This window comes from Setaria viridis, chromosome 8 (assembly GCF_005286985.2).
Source record: "Setaria viridis chromosome 8, Setaria_viridis_v4.0, whole genome shotgun sequence".
NCBI classification, from domain to species: Eukaryota; Viridiplantae; Streptophyta; class Magnoliopsida; order Poales; family Poaceae; genus Setaria; species Setaria viridis.
The window spans coordinates 31,621,384-31,647,806 of NC_048270.2; the positions used below are offsets into that span (position 1 = coordinate 31,621,384).

The 26,423-nt window shown below is 42.5% G+C and overlaps 1 protein-coding gene and 1 pseudogene across 1 annotated transcript; both read right to left on the minus strand.

Moving 5' to 3' along the window:
* Positions 1-1,303: 1,303 nt before the first annotated feature.
* On the minus strand, positions 1,304-9,091 carry LOC117833313 (disease resistance protein Pik-2). Its single transcript, XM_034712760.2, has 6 exons — positions 8,605-9,091; positions 8,464-8,517; positions 7,334-8,372; positions 5,521-6,273; positions 1,680-3,736; positions 1,304-1,586 (listed from the first exon to the last, which is right to left on the minus strand). Exons 3-5 carry the CDS (start codon positions 8,345-8,347, stop codon positions 1,691-1,693), a joined length of 3,813 nt encoding a protein of 1,270 aa, XP_034568651.1. The 5' UTR covers positions 8,348-8,372; positions 8,464-8,517; positions 8,605-9,091; the 3' UTR covers positions 1,304-1,586; positions 1,680-1,690.
* Positions 9,092-14,177: 5,086 nt separating this feature from the next.
* LOC117833312 (disease resistance protein Pik-2-like) lies at positions 14,178-21,998 on the minus strand (annotated as a pseudogene).
* Between the last annotated feature and the right edge of the window lie 4,425 nt (positions 21,999-26,423).

The window sequence follows — 26,423 nt, forward strand, 5'->3', positions numbered from 1 at the left end:
GGCTGGGTCACTGAAACCTTCGTCTTCGCCGCCTAGGGATGCTTAAAGTCCTCCCAGATAGTACTCAGTTGATGGTTTGTTATAGTGTATTATGTTGTTTGGGTTTGAAATTTAAATGTGTGTATTTCTGTCTAAAATTTCAGCAACATTTGAATTTAATGGTATTTGTATCATATTTGTATCATATTTGTTATGCTTCATGTATAATTCTATGGATGATCAGAATATCTTTGGTTCGGTAATACTTTGTAGGTAGATCGGCAATGGATGTACAACACGGATAAATGCTCCATGGAGTATATTAATGGTTTGCGTGGTTTTCTCGATCTGGCAGAGTTCAACAAGTTGTCATATGGTTTCATTTATTTTCCATGCTGAATTTGCAAAAATGAGAAGGATTACTCATCCAGACTATTTACACCCACATATATAGTTTGGGGTTGATGCCTAACTATTTTGTTTGGACCAAGCACGGGAAAGAGGAGTTATGATGAAGATGATGATGATGAAGAAGATGATAACTACATTCCTAACTGGACTCAAGGAGGTACCTTTGCAGATGCTGCAATGGGCGAGGCTGAAGAAGAGATGATTGCAGAAGAATATCCTACCGATGATTTAGGTCAGGTGTTGTGACATGCAAAGGAAGACTGCGAGAATGTGAAGGAGTCAAAGAAGTTCGAGCGTATGTTAGATGATCATGAGAAATTGTTGTACCCAGATTGCAAACATGGGCATAACAAGTTGGGTACCACACTAGAAATGGTGCAATGGAAGATAAAAAATGGAGTTTCTGACAAGGGTTTTGATGAGTTAATAAAAATTATAAAGAACATGCTTCCCAAGGGGAACGAATTGCCATTCTCAACGTACAAAATGAAAAAGTAGCTTCTCCTAATTCTGTGAAGTGATTCTCCATCCTAATTTTTAAAGTTTCGACAAAAACCAATCTAATATTTTGCATCTTTTCTTTTCTTCTTTTGCCTTAACTTTTCCAATCCCAATCTGCTATTCTTCCTTCATCTCGACGACGTTTGAAGGTGTTCTAGGTGGCCTGCCGGCCCTATAACAACCCTACATGCGCCTGCCCTGACAGGATCCCTCTCGGGCGAGTGTTCATCGATCTACCGTCGGTCTTCCCGACAACCGGTCAGACCGGTCGTTGTAACCGGTCAGATTGGCCTGCACCGAGGTGCTGCAGTGAGCCCCTCCGCGAGCTACACGATCATGTGCGTTCATGTGTTGGCCTAAAAAAGCGTCAACACAAACTATGATAATCTGCAATTGTATGCTAACAACAAAAGGAAATCAACTTTGGCCACTCATTTATAAACAAGTGTTTGGATGGGCCATAAAAATAATTAATATCAATGGATTCTTGTCACGTAAAAACATCTTCATATAACACCAGAAAGTAAAGTAGAAACAGGTTGGAGGGTTCATTCGTAACCATCCGCAGGCACCCCTTGCGGGAGTAGTAGGAGCACCCGGGAAGGGCGGCATGGACACTGGTACGCACGTACCAAATTGAGAACCCACCTGGCCACCTGGGCCGCTGATCTTCAGCCTTGCACGAATGATCGATCCTGCCACAAAGGATGTCCTTGTGTTCTTGTGTATCTATATTCTATATAAAGAGGTTACAGATCAGAGTTGCTCAAAATGGCAGAAATACAGACCTGCACGAGACTCAGTCCACCACCCTCACAATGGGTTGGTTTGGATTCCGAGCAAGCTGTTCCTGGATTTTCTTCTTCAGTTCACCTTTCTTGCGCCTAGCTTCCTCGTTGATGGTTATTATTTCTCCACGCCAGTACATATAAACATCGAGCTGGACTTCGTTGATGCTTTGGAGAATATCTAGCCCAGAAAAGCAAATCTCATTATTTGCAACCCCTGTGACCTGCAGCCACTCAAGTTTGGGCATTGCTCCTTGCTCAAACTTTACCGATTTGACCTTGCTTATTACTCCAAAACTGAGCACCCTGAGGCTTCCAAAAGCTATTCCAGCCTGCGATGATTTGAAATCAAGTTCTTCACCCTGAAGCAATGACCAGTGCCAAGACAGAACTAGAATTTCCAGCTTCGCTAGGTTCCCAAGGAATTCCATAGCAGCATCGTGCTCCAATAGCCTGGTCCTCGCTAGTTTCAACTTCACGAGATGCGGGAGCTCCTTGATCCATTCCGGCAACGTTTCCAGATTGCCGTAGAGCTTGAGGCTCTGCAGGTTTTCCGGAGGGGAGGATATTCCATCCAAGCAGCCACGCAAACCTCGCTTCCCTGCTGAACGCACCGACAGCGATTCCAGCCTGCTGAGATTGGAAACAGCGGCACGAAAAGCCGGGCCATTCTTCCTGTTGATGCCGGTGACTCCTAACTTGCGCAATCCAGTGAGCCTTTTGATGTCCTGTAGAACGGCATTTCCCCTTCCAACATTCACTTCCCTCAATGTGTGCAACTCTTTCAGTTTTCTGGTCCCCCATGGCACCGTAACGCTTCTTTCTTCATCAACCCCCATCATGACAGCAGGGAATTTCACGCAGCAAGCGAAAGTGCATGCATCACGCCTTGTGAGGGCCTTATGGAGAGGGCCATGAATGTCCCCAAGAAGTGGTACGCAACATGTTGCACATTGACCCGCCCCCCAAAGACACCTTCTCGTTAAACTGTCCTTTGCCTCTGTTACATAATCTGTTCTCCGACCAGCGTGGATGTACTGTAGCTTCCAAAGCTTGATGATGGTTTTGGGCAGAGCCCTTACCCGTGTACCTCTGACGTCTAGCACTTGGAGCTGTCTCAGGTTGCCCAATGAATCTGGCAGTAGATCAATACGAAAACATCCTCGTAGAGAAAGGTATTTGAGTTGAATAAGCTTCCAAATATGATCAAGCTGATGGTATTTTAGATCATCTATATCTTCTAAGTCGAGCACTCGTAGAAGCCTCATCTTGTCAGAAATGTAAAATGGTCTGAATTCTCCGAACACGGTTAGTGATCGTAATCGTGACAGATCAACTATTCTCTCTAACTCACTCTGATCTCCTTTCCAGTTGCTGCTTATTGCAAGATGACGAATTGCGCCTAGGGTACTCAAGCCACATCCTTCCTCCAGTCTAAAAACAAGGTTTTCCTCCATTGACTTTGAGATGGCAATGTCACGGATGAGATCATGGACTTTGCAAGAGTCAATTGATTTTCTACTGCGAACTGATTGTTGAAATGGTAAAATCATGCTTCTGTATTTGAGTTGTGTAAAGTAATTTTCAGCCATTTCATTGGCAGACTTGCCACGCCTCTCGTGTGAGTACCCTTCTGCTGTCCATCGATGCACCAAACGCCTCTGGCTAATGATGTGGTCCTCAGGAAAAATGGACAGATATAAGAAACATGACTTGAGTTCATAGGGTAAACCATCATAACTTGTCTGAAGGACGGTTCTTATCATCCCAAGCTCTGGATTCATCTCTAACTCAGCACTGATATTTTCATTCAACTTTCTCCACTCAGCTCTAGTCTTTGGCCGGCTTGCCAAGTAGCCACCTATTGTAACTATTGCAAGGGGAAGTCCACCACACTTCTTTAGGATTTTTTTTGTTTCTTCAAACAACTCAGGATTCTTCTTAATCAAATCTGTTGCCTTCACAAGGGGAAGTCCACCATACTTCTTCAAGTTTTGGTTTGCTTCTTCAACGAACTCTGGATTCTGCTTAACAAAATCTGCAGCCTTCCCAAATACCTAATTTTAATGCAATTTAAGTATTTTAGTACTCTAATCCAGAAAATAAATAATTGTGCATTACTTGTTGATATTTTGTTTGCTAGTGATAGGCGCACGATTGGTTGTGCACAGTGATAAACACATATTGAAACAACAGTTTTCGTGTGAAACTTGGTGATATATAAATTTTTTTTGTAAGTTTGGCTGAAACTTGTCCATTATTCTTTTATAAAATATTGCTGAAAATTCCCACAACTTCACGAACTTTCTTGGGAGTTGCCTTTCATAAAACGTGCCCATTATTCTTTTAATTTTTTTCTGTAGTAGACCATCTGTGATGAGAGCTGTTAGTTTCCTTTAATCTAACATATATGAATATGATGATCTGAGGTATACGAGATCGGTTTACAGTAGAGTTGAAGCTATGTTTTAAGGAAATTTCCTAAATACTAGGGAACTACTAAGTTTCACCTTAGTGTTTTAGATGGCTTCAACACCAGAATTTGGTCCCAGAGTTTTATACCAACACTTATGCTTTAGGGGTTATATGGATATAAGTTAAGAAATTTATATGTTTTGAGGCCTCAAGATGACAACTGACTTTTGTTTATACCATATAATTATAATCAGTTTAATTTTGAATTAGGGCTACTCTACCCATAAGTTACATTCGCGTTTTTTTATAATTTTCAAGTAATAAGAGTGTAATAAAAATTCAACTATTAGATACCTGAATATAACACTTGATCCTTTTGTTAGTATGAAGTTAGATCTAAGTTGAGTTAATATCTTGAAATTGGATAGCTGAAAATATAGTCCTAGTCCTAATAGTAAGGATAAAAAATGCTTGAGTGACATATATATAGTCCTAGTCGTAATATTAAGGATAAAAAATATACAAGGACATTCACTCAAAGTGAAATATGACACACCACGTAGCAACAACTCAAAACAAATGTAGGCTGCGCTACTTGAAAATAATTTAATATACATATGACATCATGTTCTTCTCAAATTGTTATTATGCTAGATTCAAAAAATTTTAACCATTGTAAAAATCCCCAAGTTATTAACATTGCTGCAAAGACCCATAGAAATTTAATACTTTAGCAACCAAATGAAGCAATGAATACTACTACACGATCCGTGGATGTTTTCAGTGTTTTAGTTGGTGGGGGTAATTAATAGTTTTTAAATAATATTATCTTCATAGTCAATTGTAAATACTTTTCATTAATGAAACAAACAAAAAATAAAAAAGATAGTTGACAGTGCTATTGGAAACTCCTAATATTGGAAAAGTCACTTAATATAATGACAAAAGTACCTTCCCTTAAGATCCTAACATAAATGAGAACTATTTTGTTGTTTCACATGGATAAATGACTATGAAAGGGAATTAAACAAATAAGGACAAAAGAAATTAAAGCATTCTCTACCGTGTTCAACAAGAGGACAAAACACATTTTTGCTGTGTTCTGGTGGTGTTTGTGGTCTTGTTTTCTAAAAGGGAGAATGTGCATCATTGATATACTGGGAGGTCAAAATTACGTTATATCTGAATCATGGATGTATAGGTGATTAGCGGCAATAATTGGGATGGCAACAGCCTGTTGAATATCAATGTATTGATCATCTTGGTTCAGTTGTTCAAATGATAAACAAATGTCAAACAATTTGCATGTTCCCATATGTTCCCTGTTGTTGACAGGACCATCTTTAATCTCTACGAAATGCTAGACTGTTGTAGTAATAATGCTATTTAAAATCAAGCAAAAGTGACAAGGTTTCTATTATATTACCTTTAAGCTGAAGAGGTTAAGTGCGTCCTCTTCTTTTAGAACTTCAAGGTTGTGTATTATTCCATATTTCCTGGAACAATGTTTTGCAATGCTTTCCTCCCTTGTAGTCACAATTATTCGGGATGTTTTTTCCATCCAAGAAAACCCTTGTATTATATGGTCCCATTCTTCAATGGATGATAGATCGTCCAGAACAATCAAGCAGCTCTTCTTTTCTAAAAGCCTTTTCAACTCTTTAGTCAAGGCTTCAACCTCCATCATTGCTAATGATTCGGTCCTTTTGGGTCTATTGTTCAACAGTTCTTCCTTCTTAGAAGACTCTTCTTGTAATCGCCCGACTAAACTTCTAAGTAGATCTGCAGGATTGAAAGGACGCATGATTGTGACAAAAGCATGCTTCTCAAACATGTCACTTAACTTTGGGCTTTGATAAATGCCATTGGCTAGAGTGGTTTTTCCAAGACCACCCATTCCCCAAACAGAGATCACCTGACTCTGTTGGCTAGCCTTGTTTGAGATTAATCCTATAATTTTGAATATTTCTTTCTCTCGACCAATCAGTTGAGATTCCTCCAAAGAACCAACACCCGTTCTGATGCGAGTGAGGCTCTTTTTGTCCACCTTCGTTTCATCAACATCCTTACACTGATTCTCTGTTATCTCACTAGGGGCCACTGTTTGGGCATTTGTACTGGTAGTGGCCACATCTGAGTTAGATACTAGATCCATAGAAACCATTTCATTTTGAGAACCCTGAACAAACAGAAAGTACAATTATTGGAAGCAACCTTTAAACTTCATCTTCTTTTTATTTTTTAAGGTTATGTGTACCTATAACAAAAGTACTATATAACCTTTTATGTAATCATGCAGTGAGTGACTATTGGTCATAAATCAATTTAACAAGGTATGAAAATTACAGATAACAAAAATCTGGCCTCGCTGCGGTGCTTAAGTTTTTAATATCTATAAGCCGAAGTCCTAACATAAATGACTAAGGTCATAGTTGAAGACATCAGGGGTAAAGGGTAATGGTTTCAAATGATCCACCTCCATCTGAAATCATAAAACCCATCCAGTTATTACTCAGTAATATGTAGTTTAAACGACGCTCCCTATTGATAGAAATATCTTGGTGTCCTCCTATCTAAATATTTAAGAGTTTAGTGGCTGTGTTTATATTAGCTGTTGAAGAAGCCGTAAATTATAACTTCTTCATCTAATATTCAACGATGAATCCCAAGTTATGTTTATCCTCCCCTCAAGAGATGCTGCGATCAACATAGACTACAGCAATGAACAGATTCAGTATCTTTCCCCTTCATATAGATTTTCAGTTAGCAAATGCAGTGATTTCACAATTTTTCTAGTATATCCATTCATTAAATCTGCTGGAATATCCATCTAAGATTTAACAAGGTATTATTTTTCACATTGACAGTGGGATGTTGCTTTTCAAGCACAGATGGGACAATTGCTTTCGAGATTTATATAATTAAAATAAAGCTTCAAAATTTACAGTTAAGCAAGGAAGCTTATATTCCCTCCGTTTCAAAATTTACAGTTAAGCAAGGAAGCTTATATTGCTTTAGAGATTTTTGCTATGCACCTAAAGGGTTATGCCTAGATACATACCAAACTCTATGTATTTATAAAAGCCAAAACGACCTATAATTTGAAACAGAGGAAGTACTTCATTACACTGCAACTGCTTAAATGCTGTTGGAAAATAATATAATCCTTGATACGTGGATAACTGAACCAGAATAACGATGTCACAGAATGTTACTAAAAATAAAAATATAAGTATTACCTTGTCATAGAATGCATAAAGCGTGTGATCAGCAGACAATTGCTTTAGCTCTGAGGCTTGGCTATCTTGCCCTGCACATAAGCTTGCAACTTCAACTTGTGTTGTTGACACTATGATTCGGCTTCCTTTGTTGTTGTTTGGCAGGCATTTTTCGATCTGGTCCCACTCTTCAATGGTGCAGAGGTCAGTAAGTACAATGAGAAACCTCTTCTCCTTCACATATCCATCGAACTCCTGAACTAAATTGCGCGCGGTTTTCTCTATGTCCAATATATCTTTAAATCCTTCCAATGCAAGAAATTGGTTCACTAAGCTCTGGACAAAGCCTTTTGAACTGAATGGATGAGTCACCCTCACCCATGCTCGGCTGGGAAATTTGCTTTGGGTGTCTGGATTCTTGTAAGCCGCCCTGATGATGGACGTTTGGCCGATATCTCCACCTGTTCCCCACACCGCAATGACTCTAAGGTCATCACCCTCCTTGTTGATCAGTTGGACGAGATCCACTCTCTGACTCTCCTCCTTTGCGGCACGCCTTGCATCATCAACACCGAATATGGCTGCAGCAATGATGCTTGATTGCTCAGTGGCAGCTGTGGCCTTGGATCCGGAGCCCTTGATGAGGCGGTACCGAACATTCCTCTGGCTCACATCCTCAACCTTGGCCCTGAGCTCCTTCATCTTCTTGGCCACACGGCGCCGCTCGAGCAGCGTGCGAGGGAATCGCCACCAAGATGGCCTCTCCACACGGACAGCAAAATCTTGGAGACTGTCCTCGACGTCATAGGCCGTGTCACGGACCTGCTTCACCCAGGTCTTCACCACCTTGTTGTCGCCTCGCTCCTCGTGTGCCTCCATCAGGAAAGACTGCATCATCTCAAGCTCATCCGAGACGAACGCATGATCTCGCTGGATACCGAGCTGCAAGGCTACCTCCTCTGCGAAGGCAGATTTCGCGTAGCCGACCGCTCCATTCAGCACGGACTTGCCCACACTCAGCGCCGTCGCCTCCATCGTTCTGCTGTGTTTCTCCGTGGATCTATACAAGGCTCAAATTTAGAAGCTAAAACTCCGAGGCAGAAAAGGATAGATGGACAGGCGTTGATGCCACCCAGTAAGATGGCAAGTACCTGAATTTTGGTGAACGCACAACCAAGGCAGGGGCAGATCTAGAGGTAAATATGCTGCAAAATACATTCTTGCTGTAATGACAAATAATACTCAACTGAACAGTACAATCTGTGAGAAACTGAAGATCTTTGAAAGTATACCTTCTGTGGCCTATGAGATCTTGTGGCGTGGAAGTAAATACAGCACTCTACTGCTTTGATCCGGCGAGGCTCAAGGTCACGGGACGGCCCACACACGCACGCCCTGACGTGACCCGGCAAGCCAGCAAGGTTGAGGCCAAATGGTGGAAGCGTGATTCCAAGGCAGTAGGCACCGAGATGGCGGTGCCGCCCTCGCCGACGAGCTATGCGGCCACTACTCTTGCACCCGGTCGGCCTGTCGCCGCTCACACTCTGTGGTGTCTTGGTAGTCACCAGTCACTCCCTCGGGGTCAAATTACTATTTGTTTTAGCTAACGAATAGTAATTTGGGGTGGAGGGGGTAGATTTTTTCATTCAGTTACATCCAAAGCGATTGGGTAGCAACCATAATATACTTAACCTACATGGGGCGGTACATTGGCAACAATGAGATACTTAACGAACCAACTACCCTAGTTCCTAACATAAGCTGGTGAGGAGTCAATGTGATCCGCCATATTCTATGTTCAACTTTATCAGTAGGTGTAAGAACCATATTATATTTCATTCAGTCCATTCACGTCTTTTCGTTGGTTTGCCAAACAAATCCCAAGAAATACGATCCATATGTCCTACCACCAAGATCTCCAACACATACAATTTCTAAAAGAGAAAAGGTGCGTCGATTAGGTTGATCGGTGTAACCATCCAGGCACAAATTGACAAAAGTTCGAGGCCTTTCATCAGCCCCCTTTTTTGTGCCCAACTGCCGGTCGCCAAATGCCGAACACGTCAAGAAGACTCACCAAATTTTGTGGTGGATTTTCAGCGGCAAAGCTTCCTGTGAGAGGTACATGAGGGAAAGCGACGTGAATTCGTTGAACACTTCACGGGTGCTGATGCTGTCTATCGGATGAGCATGTGGAATAAGAACAAAGTAGTGTGGATAAGAGCTGAGGTGGTGATAAGCTCTTGGCATCTGCATCTCAAGCACAAAAGTTTAGATGAAACTTAGCTAAACAGGACCTTGAAATGGATGATACTTGGTACCATACTATTTTGAAATTCAGGAAAACAAGACGGAACGCTTTGCTGGACATCTTCCGTACAACGCTTGTGTGCTCTTTGAGCCCCTCCAACGAATCCGGTCATGAGCACTACAAACAACTAGCGCGTATAATTGTGCTCCTTGAAAATAGCTAGTTTAAGACCCCGTTTGGATCAACTTCAGGCTTCCAAAAACTCTAGCCGACCTAATTAAGTTTTGATCTAGCTTTTACAACCTTACAAGCAATCTTTCCTAAAAATTTTCAGTACATTTGTGCATTATGACTTTTAAAAGCTCTAGCTGATCCAAAGAAGCCAGCTTGGTCTAGCTTTTAACAATCCATAAGTAGGCCGTACCTAAGATTTAGAGGTCCTTGTGCTAAACATAAATTAGGCCCTTCATTTACAAGTATAAGTAAATGAAGTGTATTTTTTATTTGATTATATAACATATCATGATTAAGTGCTTGTTGTCCTGATTAGTAGAACAGTAACAGATGAGAGCGCAGGGAGGAAAAATTGAAAAGTGGAAGTATAATTGACAGGAGGATCTTGGAGGAAAAAAAATAAACAAGGCTGTTTTGAGAAAATGAAGCGGCGACCGTTGGAGAGCCGATCTAGGAAAAAGCAGCAAATTGTACTAGTTCCACCTTATTTTGCTGGCTTAGTGATAAATACTAATTATCAATAACCACTGGTAGAGAATTGGCCTTTAGTCCCGGTTGGTAGGGTGCATATCTCCCGAAAATCCATCTGGGATAAACCAACCGGGATAAAAGGGGGGTCTTTAGTCCCGGGTCTTTTAACCGGGAGTAAAGGTCCACGCCAGGCGCGGGACAGGCCCTTTAGTCCCGGCTGGATTCCAACCGGGACTAAATGGCGCCCTGCATGGCACTGCCTGGTGCCTGAATTTTTCATGCATGCATCACGTACGTAGTACCGCGGCCCTTTTGTTAACCTTTAGTAGTTGAGATTTTTTTAGAACGAAATCAACTAGTATTTAAACGAATAGGATTTGTAATTATACAATTACTATATATATACACAATTCTTATACACAATTCATATACACAATTCAACTAGCTTAGAACAAATCGATCATAATTAGCGCGTATTATATATACAAATAAATCAAAGTATATGTCTACAATCTTCCCGTCGTGGTGTTGCTCATCGGAGTGTCTAATTGTCGTCCATCATAATAAAATTCTCCTTTTGGGAATGTTCTATCAATTGATCTCCACTGTGCCCCATCTGCGGGGTGTCTCAGCATCTCATCTTCCTTACGGTCTTCTTTGTGCCATCGCATCAACTTAGCATTCACCTTGTTCCTGAACAAACGCTTCAAGCGTGGTATTATAGGGAAATACCACATCACCTTCGCGGGAACTCTCTTCTTGGGAGACTACCCCTCGACATCACCAGGATCATCTCGCCTGATCTTATACCATAGGGCTTCGCAGACGGGACAAGCATCCAATTTCTCGTATTCATCACCACGATAGAGGATACAGTCATTAGGGCATGCGTGTATCTTCTGAACATCCAATCCGAGAGGGCAAACAATCTGTTTAGCTTCATATGTTGTGGACGGTAATTCATTATTCTCGGGGAGAATCTTCTTGACAATGTTCAACATCCCCTGAAATGCCTTATCGGACACACCATTTTTTGCCTTCCATTGCACAAATTCTAGTGTCGTACCTAGTTTTTTATGGCCCTGCTGACAACCTGGGTACAACAATTTTTGGTGATCATCTATCATGCGCTGCAACTTTGCTGTTTCCTTCTCAGTTTCACAATCTCTGTATGCATCTCGTATCACCTGACCAAGGTCATCAGTAGGGCCATTTTCTGCAAACTTATCTTCATCAGCCTCGCCCATTGTAGTACCTGCAAAAGCTTGGCCTGCAACCCAGTCTGGAATGGTGTGTCATCTTCCTCCTCCTCCTCGCCATCTTCCATTACGACCCCTAGTTCACCGTGCTTGGTCCAAATCAAATAGTTAGGCATGAAACCGTATTTAAACAAGTGGCTGTGAATAGTCCCCCAGTAATCCTTTGAATACTCCTTCTTGTTATTGCATTGGAAGCATGGACAACATACGAACCTATTCCCTGGCTTGTTCGCTTTGGCCACTTCGAGAAAATAATGCAAGCCATCAATAAACGCCTTGCTCCACCTATCTGCATTATACATCCATTGCCGGTCCATCTGCATCGTATTACGCATAAAAATGGATTACACTTGACAATGGATTACGCGTGAAAATCGATTAAAGATCCAAACAACATGGTACAATACAACAACATGAAGATCCAAATACACATATTTAAATTAAAGTTCCAAACAACATGATACAATACAACAAGCCATCCACTGGTTATTATCTAGGAGGACTTTAAGCATCCTTGGACGGTGAAGACGAAGGCTCCGCTGACCCAACCTCATCCTTAGGTTTATTTGTGCCGCCTGAAACTGTAGTACTAAGTGGACGTGAAACACCCGGGACTGAGGGTGGAGCATAACGACCACCAAAAGGAGGTTCCTGACCCGCGGCAACAGCTTCTTCATGACGTTGCTGCAAATAACAAAGCATTGCTTTTTCCAGCGCGCTCTTTTTCTTCGGCTTATGCTGAGGGTCAACTATGATTTTCCCCTTGCCGAAATAGGAACCACGATCGCCCCCACCATCGCCACTTCCTCCAGTAGCAGAAGCCATCTATGTACAAAAATTATTACCTTAACACTGCATAAGTTATTGAACTTGAAGACCGTGATCATCTCGCGAGCATGTCCTCAACTGGGCGGCACCGCACTTCGTCATGAAAGAGGTTAGATGCTACGGAAAAGGGGACACGGTCACGATGTCCGTATCCACTCTTTCTCGTAGAATCGAACCTCCTTCTTGACATACGTTGCTGCTTGGCGGAGAACATCCTATGCGAGATGACCACGGTATGCAAGTTCAACAAGTATGGATTTGAAAAACCTTATTGAATTTGATAAGTTCAACAAGTAGCAGAAGTCATCTATGTACAAAAATTGTTTCCTTACCACTGCAGAAGTTGTTGAACTTGAAGACCGTGATCATCTCGCGAGCATGTTCTCAACTGGGCGGCACCGCACTTCGTCATGAAAGAGGTTAGATACTACGGAAAAGGGGACACGGTCATGATGTCCGTATCCACTCTTTCTCGTAGAATCGAACCTCCTTCTTCACATATGTTGCTGCTCGGCAGAGAACATCATCGCAGAGATGAACACGGTATGCAAGTTCAACAAGTATGGATTTGAAAAACCATATTGAATTTGATAACATAAACCGTCTAGACAAGGTAGCATCATTCTTAAACCACTGCAATAATGCATACTATATATATGACACATCAATCTCCCTCACATTCTAGCTCAAAATACCTCTCCATTTTCTACTTCATCATCACATTCTAGCAAATAATCTTTCCATCTCCAAAGCATAAATCAAAGCATAACACGAGGATGAAGTAGCAAACCTTCACAACACTTGTATTGGCCGAGTGAAATTCCCACGAAAATGAGGGAAAAAACTTCGGGCAGCACCTCCCTTGCTTCGGCACCACCGGAGAGTAGGTGAAGCTCAGCTCTCTCTGTCAATGTGCTGGACTGGCTCGGGCTGGAGGAGGAAGAAAGTCCTCTGTCTTGGCCGTATATAATGGGGATGAGTTTTTATCCCAGTTAAAAACTCCAACCGAGACAAAAAGGAACACCTTTTGTCCCGGTTGAAACTTTTTGTCCCGGTTGGAGGCTCCAACCGGGATAAAAGGGATAAAATGGTGCCGCCACCGACGCCCCCCAGCTAGCCGTTGCAACCGGGACTAAAGGGGGGCCTTTCGTCCCGGTTGCAATTACCAACCGGGACTAACTCTCCCCTCCATTTTTGCCTACCGTGGCACACCCCCTTTTGTCCCGGGCCAACTTTAAACCGGGATAAAAGGGGGCGCATCGAAAGCCAATTCTCTACTAGTGAACAAAATTTGATACCATCAATTCTTAAACCTGACCCGGTAAGATCAAGTAATTTATTTGGTTGAATTTTGAGTTTAATTTGGCTAGATCAAATTCAAGTTAGATAACTAAAAAAAAGTCAAGTTAGAAAATAATAGCGATTGCAAGATATTGGACTTCTTTCTTAGTTCAAAATTGGACCTAGTGATTTCATCTACACAGTAGAGTGTGTGGGTGGATGCCTGGGTGGCTAGATGAAATCACTAGGCCCACAAACGATATGCTTGAGCCTCACTAGCGTCGAGCCTACCATTCCATTCATCTTATAAACTAGCTCACACTTCATAAACTTTAGCTAACGTCATGTCGAAAATTTAGTAGCCTAATCTTTCCATCATGAACCAAAAAAATGCAAACCATGATAATGTGCAATTGTATGCTAACATCAAAAGGAAATGAACTTTGGCCACTCATTTATAAACAAGTGTTTGGATGGGACCTACAAATAATATCATGGAATTCTCGTCATGTACAAACATCTTCGTAATAACATAAGAAAGTAAGTAGAAATAGGTTGAACGGTTCATTTTTAACCACCCACTAGGTACCCCTTGCGGCTGGCAGCTGCTGCAAGGCAGCCCCGCTGATCTTCAGCCTGGTAGGTGTGCTCGAACCTGCTGCAACCGCAAAGTATATAAAGAGGTTACAGATCAGAGTCGTCCGAAATGGCAAAAGTGCAAAAGATATGTCTTTTACGGTATACAATACTAACTTATACTACTGTTCGAAAAGAACTCGTATATAAGGATCCGATGGTTGAGATTAATTGTATACTACTAAAACCTTAAGCTAGGTAGTATGCATGAGTGTATGGGTAGTACAGGGTAGGTTATCTTCTTTCCTTTTGCTCATCGTCTCTTCATTTCCAATCGTTCGCACGCGCACTGGGCTGGTGGCGGCGAGTCCACAGCTGGAGGCAGCGAGGAAGAAGGAGGTCAGGTACGAGAAGATCCGGACCATCGAGAAGGGCCACCGGCGGCACTTCCACGACGACATCACCGTCGTCATGCTGTTCCTCGACAGGTGCAGGTCCGGACCGGAGGACATCGACGGCAGCGCACGTCGACGTCTTCTCCTACAGCCCCGCCGGCGACCACGAGGACCCGACCAGACCCGTCCTGCGTTGAGGTTGATCTCGGATTCTCGGCTGGTGGTCCTCGTGCTATCCAGAGATTGATGAACATACTGTTCTTTCTTTCGGTGCTTGATCCGATCGCTCGCTCTCTAAACGAGAGGTACGCGTGAATCGAGCCGTTTCCCGTTCAAGGAGAATTTGCCTGCAAAGAAATGCTAGTATCGAATCGAACATACTGTGTGGTAAACGTACTGTAAACCTTCATCAGTTCCTTCTTTCGTTTTAAGAGAATGTGAATGTTCTACTGCACTCCAACGATCCTGCTTTCTAGTATCTGTTCTTCCCGGTGTTCTTCATAGCCGCCGGCGGCGAGCTCCTTCAGACGAGTGAGCAGCGAATATTATATGTCGTGCTACCCATACCAAAAAACAGCCTGCACTCTACATTACAACCAGGTGGTAGTATTGTCAAACGTCAGAATTGGTTCGTTTCTATTCCGAGCAAGCTGTTCCTGGATTTTCTTCTTCAGTTCACCTTTCTTGCGCCTTTCTTCCTGTCTTACTTCCTCTATCTTTTCCCTGGTCTCAGGATCTTTAGCAGCTCCTATCCTTCTATAATCCCAGTAAATGTGAACACTGAGCTGGACCTCGTTGATGCTTTGGAGAATATCTAGCCCAGAAAATCCAATCTCATTATTTACTACCCCTGTGACCTGCAGCCGCTCAAGTTTGGGCATTATTCCTTCTTCAAACTTTACCGATTTGATGTACTGTATGTTTGCAAGCATGAGCACCCTGAGGCTTCCGAAAGCTCTTCCAGTCTGCTGAGATCGGAAACGAAGTTCTTCACCCTGAAACGATTGACGAGACAAGCTTAGAATTTCCAGCTTTGACAGTTTCCCAAGGAATTCCATAGCATCATCGTGCTCCAATAGCCTGGTGCTCACTAGTTTCAACTTCACAAGATGCGGGAGCTGCTTGATCCATTGCGGCAACGTTTCCATATTGCCATAGAGCTTGAGGCTCTGCAGGTTTTCTGGAGGCGGGGATATAGCATCCAAGCAGCCATGCAAACCTGGCTTCCCTGACGAACTCACAGATAGTGATTCCAGCCTGCTGAGCTTGGAAATGGCAGCGCGAAAAGCTGGGCCATTCTTCCTGTTGATGCCGGTGACTCCTAACTTGCGCAATCCCGTGAGCATTTTGATGTCCTGTAGAACAGCATTTCCCCTTCCGACATTCACTTCCCGCAATGTGTGCAACTCTTTCAGTTTTCTTGTCCCCCTTGGCACTATAGCGCCTCTTTCTTCATCAACTCCTGTCATGACAGCAGGGAATTTCACGCAGCAAGCGAAAGTGCATGCATCACGCCTTGTAAGGGCCTTATGGAAAGGGCCATCAATGTCCCGAAGAAGAGGTACGCAACATGTTGCACATTGACCCGCCCCCCAAAGACACCTTCTCGTTAAACTGTCCTTTGCCTCTGTTACATACTCTGTTCTCCGACCAGCGTGGATGTACTGTAGCTTCCGAAGCTTGATGATGGTTTTGGGCAGAGCCATTACCCATGTACCTCTGACGTCTAGCACTTGGAGCTGTCTCAGGTTGCCCAATAAATCTGGTAGTAGATCAATACCACTACATCCTCGTAGAGAAAGGTATTTTAGGTGAACAAGCTTCCAAATATGATGAAGCTTATGGTATTTTAGATCATCTATATCTTCTAAGTCGAGCACTCGTAGAAGCCTCATCTCGTCAGAAATGTAAAATGGTCTGAATTCTCCGAACACGGTTAATGATCGTAATCGTGACAGATTAACTATTCTCTCTAACTCACTCTGATCTCCTTTCCAATTGCTGCTTATTGCAAGATGACGAATTGCGCCATGGGTACTCAAGCCACATCCTTCCTCCAGTCTAAAAACAAGGTTTTCCTCCATTGACTTTGAGATGGCAATGTTACGGATGAGATCATGGACTTTGCAAGGGTCAATTGATTTTCTACTGTGAACTGATTGTTGAAATGGTAAAATCATGCTTCTGTATTTGAGTTGTGTAAAGTAATTTTCAGCCATTTCATTGGCAGACTTACCACGCCTCTCGTGTGAGTACCCTTCTACTGTCCATCGATGCACCAAACGTCTCTGGCTAATGATGTGGTCCTTAGGAAAAATGGATAGATATAAGAAACATGACTTGAGTTCATAGGGTAAACCATCATAACTTGTCTGAAGGACGGTTCTTATCATCCCAAGCTCTGGATTCATCTCTAACTCAGCACTAATATTTTCATTCAACTTTCTCCACTCAGCTCTAGTCTTTGGCCGGCTTGCCAAGTAGCCACCTATTGTAACTATTGCAAGGGTAAGTCCACCACACTTTTTTATGATTTTTTTTGTTTCTTCAAACAACTCCGGATTCTTCTTAATCAAATCTGTTGCCTTCACATGGGGAAGTCCACCATACTTCTTCGAGTTTTGGTTTGCTTCTTCAACAAACTCTGGATTTTGCTTAACAAAATCTGCAGCCTTCCCAAATACCTGATTTTAATGCAATTTAAGTATTTTAGTACTCCAATCCAAAAAATTACATAATTGTGCATTACTTGTTGATATTTTGTTTGCTAGTGATAGGCGCACAATTGGTTGTGCACAGTGATAAACACATATTGAAACAATAGTTTTCCTGTGAAACTTGGTGATATATAATTTTTTTTGTAAGTTTGGCTGAAACTTGTCCATTATTCTTTTATAAAATATTGCTGAAACAAATAAGGACAAAATAAATTAAAGCATTCTCTACTGTGTTCAACAAGAGGACAAAACACATTTTTGCTATTGGAAACTCCTAATTTTGGAAAAGTCACCTAATAAAATGACAAAAGTACCTTCCCTTAAGATCCTCAGAAAAATGAGAACTATTTTGTTGTTTCACATGGCTAAATGAGTATGAAAGGGAATTAAACAAATAAGGACAAAAGAAATTAAAGCATTCTCTACTGTGTTCAACAAGAGGACAAAACACATTTTTGCTATGTTCTTTTGGTGTTTGTGGTCTTGTGTTTTCTAAAACGGAGAACGGGCATCATTGATATACTGGGAGGCAAAAATTACGTTATATCTGAATCATGGATGTATAGGTCAATAGCGGCAATAATTGGGATGGCAACAGCCTGTTGAATATCAATCTATGTATGGATCATCTTGGTTCAGTTGTTCAAATGATAAACAAATGTCAAACAATTTGCATGTTCCCATCTGTTCCCTGTTGTCGACAGGACCATCTTTAATCTCTACAAAATGCTAGACTGTTGTAGTAATAATGCTATTAAAAATCAAGCAAGTGACAAGGTTTCTATTATATTACCTTTAAGCTGAAGAGGTTAAGTGCATCCTCTTCTTTTAGAACTTCAAGGTTGTGTACTATTCCATATTTCCTGGAACAATGCTTTGCAATGCTTTCCTCCCTTGTAGTCACAATTATTCGGGTTGTTTTTTCCATCTAAGAAAACCCTTGTATTATATGGTCCCATTCTTCAATGGATGACAGATCGTCCAGAACAATCAAGCAGCTCTTCTTTTCTAAAATCCTTTTCAACTCTTTAGTCAAGGCTTTAACCTCCATCATTGCTAATGATTCGGTCTCGCTGGGTCTATTGTTCAACAGTTCTTCCTTCTTAGAAGACTCTTCCTGTAATCGTCCGACTAAACTTCTAAGTCTAAGTAGATCTGCAGGATTGAAAGGACGCATGATTGTGACAAAAGCATGCTTCTCAAACATGTCACTTAACTTTGGGCTTTGATAAATGCCATTGGCTAGAGTGGTTTTTCCAAGACCACCCATTCCCCAAATAGAGATCACCTGACTCTGTTGGCTAGCCTTGTTTGAGATTAATCCTATAATTTTGGATATTTCTTTCTCTCGCCCAATAAGTTCAGATTCCTCCAAAGAACCAACACCTGTTCTGATGCGAGTGAGGCTCTTTTTGTCCACCTTCGTTTCCTCAACATCCTTACACTGATCATCTGTTATCTCACTAGTGGCCACTATTTGAGCATTTGTACTGGTAGTGGCCACATCTGAGCTAGATACTGGATTCACGGAAACCATTTCCTTTTGAGAACCCTGAACAAACAGAAAGTACAATTATTGGAAGCAACCTTTGAACTTCTTCTTCTTCTTGTTATTTTTTTAAGGTTATGTACCTATAACCAAAGTACTATATAACCTTTTATGTAATCGTGCAGTCAGTGACTTTTGGTCATAAATCAATTTAACAAGGTATGAAAATTACAGATAACAGATATCTGACCTCGCTGCAGTGCTTAAGTTTTTAATATTTATAAGCCGAAGTCCTAACATAAGGTCATAGTTGAAGACATCAGGGGTAAAGGGTTATGGTTTCAAATGATCCACCTCCCTCTGAAATCCTAAAACCCACCCAGTTATTACTCAGTAATCTGTAGTTTAAATGATGCTCCCTATTGATAGAAATATCTTGGTGTCCTCCTATCTAAATTTTTAAGAGTTTAGTAGCTGTGTTTATATTAGCTGTTGAAGAAGCTGTAAATTATAATTTCTTATCTAAAATTCAACGACGAATCCCAAGTTATGTTTATCCTCCCCTCAAGAGATGCTGCGATCAACATAGACTACAGCAATGCACGGATTCAGTATCTTTCCCCTTCATATAGGTTTTCAGTTAGCAAATGCAGGGATTTCACAATTTTTCTAGTATATCCATTCATTAAATCTGCTGGAATATCCTGTAGGATTTAACAAGGTATTATTTTTCACATTGACATTGGGAGATTGCTTTCCAAGAACAGATGGGACAATTGCTTTAGAGATTTATGTAACTAAAATAAAGCTTCAAAATTTATAGTTAAGCAAGGAGGCTTATACTCCCTCCGTTTCAAATTGTAGGTCGTTTTGGCTTTTTTAGATACATGATTTTTGCTATGCACCTCTAGATACATAGCAAAATCTATGTATTTATAAAAGCCAAAACGACCTATAATTTGAAATAGAGGAAGTATTTCATTACACTGTAAATTTGCATATTAATGTGTTAGCCAATCTAGTACCTTTAGCAATTCCCTTTTCAGGCAATTTCTTAAATGCTATTGGAAAATAATATAATCCTTGATACGCCGATAACTGAACTAGAATAATGTTGTCATAGAATGCTACTAAAAATAAAAATAAAAGTATTACCTTGTCATAGAATGCATAAAGCGTGTGATCAGCAGACAGCTGCTTTAGCTCCGAGGCTTGGCTATCTTGCCCTGCACATAAGCTTGCAACTTCAACTTGTGTTGTTGACACTATGATTCGGCTTCCTTTGTTGTTGTTTGGCAGGCATTTTTCGATCTGGTCCCACTCTTCAATGGTGCAGAGGTCAGTAAGCACAATGAGAAACCTCTTCTCCTTCACATATCCATCGAACTCCTGAACTAAATCGTGCGCGGTCTTCTCTGTGTCTAATATATCTTTAAATCCTTCCACTGCAAGAAATTGGTTCACTAAGCTCCGGACAAAGCCTTCTGAACTGAATGGATGAGTCACCCTCACCCATGCTCGGCTGGGAAATTTTCTTTGGGTGTCTGGATTCTTGTAAGCCGCCCTGATGATGGATGTTTGGCCGATATCACCACCTGTTCCCCACACCGCAATGACTCTAAGGTCATCATCCTCCTTGTTGATCAGTTGGACGAGATCCACTCTCTGATTCTCCTTTGCGGCACGCCTTGCATCATCAACACCGAATATGGCTGCAGCAATGATGCTTGATTGCACAGTGGCAGCTGTGGCCTTGGATCCAGAGCCCTTGATGAGGCGGTACCGCACATTCCTCTGGCTCACATCCTCAACCTTGGCCCTGAGCTCCTTCATCTTCTTGGCCACACGGCGCCGCTCGAGCAGCGTGCGAGGGAATCGCCACCAAGATGGCCTCTCCACACGGACAGCAAAATCTTGGAGACTGTCCTCAACGTCATAGGCCGTGTCACGGACCTGCTTCACCCAGATCTTCACCACTTTGTTGTCGTCTCGCTCCTCGTGTGCCTCCATCATGAAAGACTGCATCATCTCAAGCTCATCCGAGACGAACGCATGATCACGCTGGATACCGAGCTGCAAGGCTACCTCCTCTGCGAAGGCAGATTTCGCGTAGCCGAGTGCTCCATTCAGCACGGACTTGCCCACACTCAGCGCCGTCGCCTCCATCGTTCTGCTGTGTTTCTCCGTAGATCTATACAAGGCTCAAATTTAGAAGCTAATGGTGTGTTTGGTTGGTTGTATCATTTGATTCATATATGAAATGATTTAAAATAATAATGATCATTTTGTTTGGTTGGGTGAATTGGACCAACTCATCCAGGATGAGGCTATCCCACTTAATACATTATTCTACTAATTAGAGTGAACCATATGGTACAAGCAAATTGGTTGAACCACCCCATCCAGGATTCATCCATGCATGCATCATGTAATGCATGCAACCAAACACACCCTAAAACTCCGAGGCAGAAAAGGATAGATGGACAGGCGTTGACCCAGCAAGATGGCAAGTACCTGAATTTTGGTGAACGCACAACCAAGGCAGGGGCAGATCTAGGGAACGCACACCGGGTGATCAACAGCACTCACAAGGTAAATATGCTGCAAAATACATTCTTGCTGTAAATACAAATAATACAATCTGTGAGAAACTGAAGATCTTTGAAAGTATATACCTTCTGTGGCCTATGAGATCTTGTGGCGTGGAAGTAAATACAGCACTCTACTGCTTTGATCCGGCGAGCTGGCTCAAGCTCACACGCCCTGACGTGACGCGGCATGCCAGCAAGGTTGAGGCCAAATGGTGTGGATGCGTGATTCCAAGGCAGTAGGCACCGAGATGGCGGCGCCGCCCTCGCCGACGAGCTACGCGGCCACTACTCTTGCTGTCTTGCACCCGGTCGGCCTGTCGCCGCTCACACTCTGTGGTGGCTTGGTAGTCACCAGTTACTCCTCAGGAGTACCCCATGCTGGCTGGGAGCAGTGGACTCTAGATACCTCTAATGGACTTTGCAGGGTGCTTAAATGGTCAGTAGGGATTTTGCACACAAGCACTTGTTGGGGTCGGTTAGCAGCCGCCTGCCGATTTCCGCCTGCCAAAGGAAACTCACCATCTCTCTTTTTTTTAAAAAAAAACGGTCTTTGAAACAAACCGCTTTATTATTGCCCTAGGGACAGATGCATCACAGCATAAGATGCATGAGCAAATAATTAAGTACTCCCTCGGGAGTAGATTTTTTCAATCAGTTAGATCCAAAGCGATTGATTAGCAGATGTCACTATGTCACATGGGGCGGTACACTGGCAACAATAAGATACTTAAAGAGCTAACTGGCCGACGATGCTACCGAAGACTTAACTAATTAGTACTAGTTTTTGTTGGACCAACCTCTACATACACGTAACACAACTGTCCTAGAAATATAGTTGCGCACAAGATAAAATTGCATAACCCAAGCACCTTCTACAAAGGTTGAAATGTTCGCTATACAAACCATGGTCCATGGCATACAAGCTGAGTAAACTCCAAAAGGGTTCTGCATACAACCTAAAACAATCTTACAACAAAGAAACAGACAAACCCAATCACTACCGGAAACAGTTATTTTGCCGAGTGCCCCAGGCACTCGGCGAAGGCCCAATTACACTCGGCAAATGGTTTGCTGAGTGTAACACTCGGCGAAGTCTAGTCGGCAAAGTTTTCCTCGGCAAACAGGCTGTTTGCCGAGTGTCGATCGTCGGGCACTCGGCAAACCTTTTGCCGAGTGCCAAAATACACTCGGCAAAATTAAACACTCGGCACAAAGACGTTAACGGTCTGTCACGGCAACGGAGGATTTGCCGAGTGCCTGATGGCCGACACTCGGCGAATCCGTAAAGTGTGCCGAGTGTATTCTTAAGGACACTCGGCGAAGATTTATCAGTGTGCCGAGTGTACTCCGGAGAACACTCGGCGAAAATGCATGGATCGCCGAGTGCCTGCCACGTGGCACTCGGCGAAGAAGCCCCACCCGCCGTTTTTATTTGACCATTTGCCGAGTGTCGGCGGGCAGGTACTCGGCAAAGGTCTAACGGCCGGCCCAACCCGGTAACGGACGACGCACGTGCGATGCACGCGCTGTTGATTTACCGAGTGTGGCTTATTTGCCGAGTGTCCAGGAGTCGTTTGCCGAGTGCCTTTTTTTTTGCACTCAGCAAACCTCCTATTTGCCGAGTGTATTATGTTCGCCGAGTGCCTCGTTGTATACACTCAGCAAAGACGGTGTTTGCCGAGTGCCGAAAAAATGCACTCGGCACACTTTTTACACTCGGCGAATTTACTGTTTCCGGTAGTGAATGGACAATATCCATGTATACTTCGTTTCAGAAAGGTGTTCCGTTTGCATTATGCTTTAGTGTAGCACCAGGCTAAAATGCAGGACCGTCTTCTCGAGCTCATCACTGATGAATGCCTGGTCTCGCTGGACACCAAGCTGCAACCTGCAAGGCCACCTCCTCTGCCAAGGAAGATTTCGCGTAGCCAAGTGATGCTCCATTCAGCACATACTTGCCCACACTCAGTGCCGTCGCCTCCATAGCTCTGCAAGGTGTGGTTCTCCATGTTTTTTTAGATTAGGGAAATATCCGGTCTTGCGAATGTCTACGACCACATGAAACAAAATGCAGTTCTTAGACCACCATCTGCCACAAGGCCTTACACAAAGTTTCATCCAAACAGAAGATGACAGACACTAGGCCTCAATCCTATTCCTGGAACTCCACCCAAACTTGCTGAAGATTTCCATGATAGCGATCTCCAAATTGCGACAGCTTTGTTTCAAGGTGACCTTCTCTTCCTCATTAGATAGCAGCGACCACCATCTTATTCAGTATATCCCCTGAAGATTATTTGCATAAGAGAGTTAGGCTTGGATCTTTTGAGCACTACATCATTCCTACTTAACCAAATAGCCCAACAAAGACCCGATGCACCCTGATTTCTAAGCTTTACAGAAATAGTTTCTAAGCCAAGAACCAAACAAATTCAATACATTGGTAGGCGGTTGAATATCAAATGTGATATAAACAACAGTCCAAATTGATCTGGCCAAATGACAGTCAAAAAATAAATGTTGAATCGTCTCACTAGAGCTACAGAAGCAACACCTAGTTCTGCCTTGCCAATTTCTCTTTACCAAGTTGTGGCAGACCTGATGCTCACCTCACACATCTGGCCTGATGACTCTACACAGTGACTGAGCTGCCGCCACAGCTGCACTCTTGGCGTATGGTCCTAGAACGAATCCAGATCAAGTGACTGTGCCCATGTGAAGCACACTCAACGTATCGACAGCTCAAAGTGTAACAGAGAGAGGAGCTGGTTTGGACGGATCGATGTCCTATAGCCTTGCGGTGGTTGGGAGCAAAGTTTCCCTTCCCCCGCATGCATGCACTTGAATCCATTATTTTGCAATTCACCAAGCCAAAGATGCCCAAAGAGCTCAGTGAGGCGTTCGATGTAGGCAAAGTACTCACACACTCTGGTGATAATCATACTGCTTATTTGATTGATGGTGGCCTGAGTGCTGAGTAGCCTTTGGTCAGGCTGTAAAGGTACAGTAGCATTTATTTTATGTTGTGGAGTGTACTAGTTGTTGAGACGGGCTGTAAAGATACACCATGTTTGATTACATGCAAAAAAAAATTTGAGAAGGTTACAGCCTGCTTTGGACATGGTAACACTGCAACCACTCCTCCAAGTTCCCTTTCTTCTTTTTTTATTCTACTACACGGAGATCGGCGCAACACCAAGCATGAGTAAAGATGCACGATCGCAGAAAGCTCCTCGTAGTCAAGTTCTAATCCTTCAAGAATGAAAGCAAGCAACAACAGCTTGAAACTGGCTCAGCATTTTGGACTACCAAACTCTGAACAATTAGGTTGATCGGTTTAACCATCCAGGCACAAATTGATAAAAGTTCGAGACCTTTCATCAGCCCCCCTTTTTTTGCCCAACAGCCGATCGCCAAATGCCGAAAATGTCAAGAAGACTCACCAAATTTTGTGGTGGATTTTCAGCGGCAAAGCTTCCTTGAGAGGTACATGAGGGAAAGCGACGTGAATTCGTTGAACACTTCACCGGTATGATGATGTCTATCGGATGAGCAGGTGGAATGAGAACAAAGTAGTGTGGATAAGAGCTGAGGTGGTGATAAGCTCTTGGCATCTGCTTCTCAAGCACAAAAGTTTAGATGAAACTTAGCTAAACAGGACCTTGAAATGGATGATACTTGGTACCATACTATTTTGAAATTCAGGAAAACAAGACGGAACGCTTTGCTGGACATCTTCCGTACAACGCTTGTGTGCTCTTTGAGCCCCTCCAACGAATCCGATCATGAGCACTACAAACAACTAGCGCGTATAATTGTGCTCCTTGAAAATAGCTAGTTTAAGACCCCGTTTGGATCAACTTCAGGCTTCCAAAAACTCTAGCCGACCTAATTAAGTTTTGATCTAGCTTTTACAATCTTACAAGCAATCTTTCCTAAAACTTTTCAGTACATTTGTGCATTATGACTTTTAAAAGCTTTAGCTGATCCAAAGAAGCCAGCTTGGTCTAGTTTTTAACAATCCATAAGTAGGGCCGTACCTAAGATTTAGAGGTCCTGGTGCTAAACATAAATTAGGCCCTACATTTACAAAGTATAAATAAATGAAGTGTATTTTTTATTTGATTATATAACATATCATGATTAAGTGCTTGTTATCCTGATTAGTAGAACAGTAACAGATGAGAGCGCAGGGAGGAAAAATTGAAAAGTCGAAGCATAATTGCAAGGAGGATCATTGGAGGAAAAACAAATAAACAAGACTGTTTTGAGAAAATGAAGCGGCGACCGTTGGAGAGCCGATCTAGGAAAGAGCAGCAAATTGGACTAGTTCCACCTTGTTTTGCTGGCTTAGTGATAAATACTAATTATCGATAACACAATTTGACACCATCAATTCTTTAAACCTGACCTGGTAAGATCAAGTAATTTATTTGGTTGAATTTTGAGTTTAATTTGGCTAGATCAAATTCAAGTTAGATAACTAAAAAAAGTCAAGTTAGAAAACAATAGCAGATTGCAAGGTATTGGACTTCTTTCTTAGTTCAAAATTGGACCTAGTGATTTCATCTACACAGCAGAGTGTGTGGGTGGGTGCCTGGGTGGCTAGATGAAATCACTAGGCCCACAAACGACATGCTTAAGCCTCACTAGCGTCGAGCCTACCATTCCATTCATCTCATGAACTACCTCACACTTTTTAAACTTTAGCTAACGTCATGTCAAAAATTTAGTAGCCTAATCTTTCCATCATGAACCCCAAAAAAATGCAAACCATGATAATGTGCAATTGTATGCTAACAACATAAGGAAATGAACTTTGGCCACTCATTTATAAACAAGTGTTTGGATGGGACCTACAAATAATATCATGGAATTCTCGTCATGTACAAACATCTTCGTAATAACAGAAGAAAGTAAGTAGAAATAGGTTGAACGGTTCATTTTTAACCACCCACTAGGTACCCCTTGCGGCTGGCAGCTGCTGCAAGGCAGCCCCGCTGATCTTCAGCCTGGTAG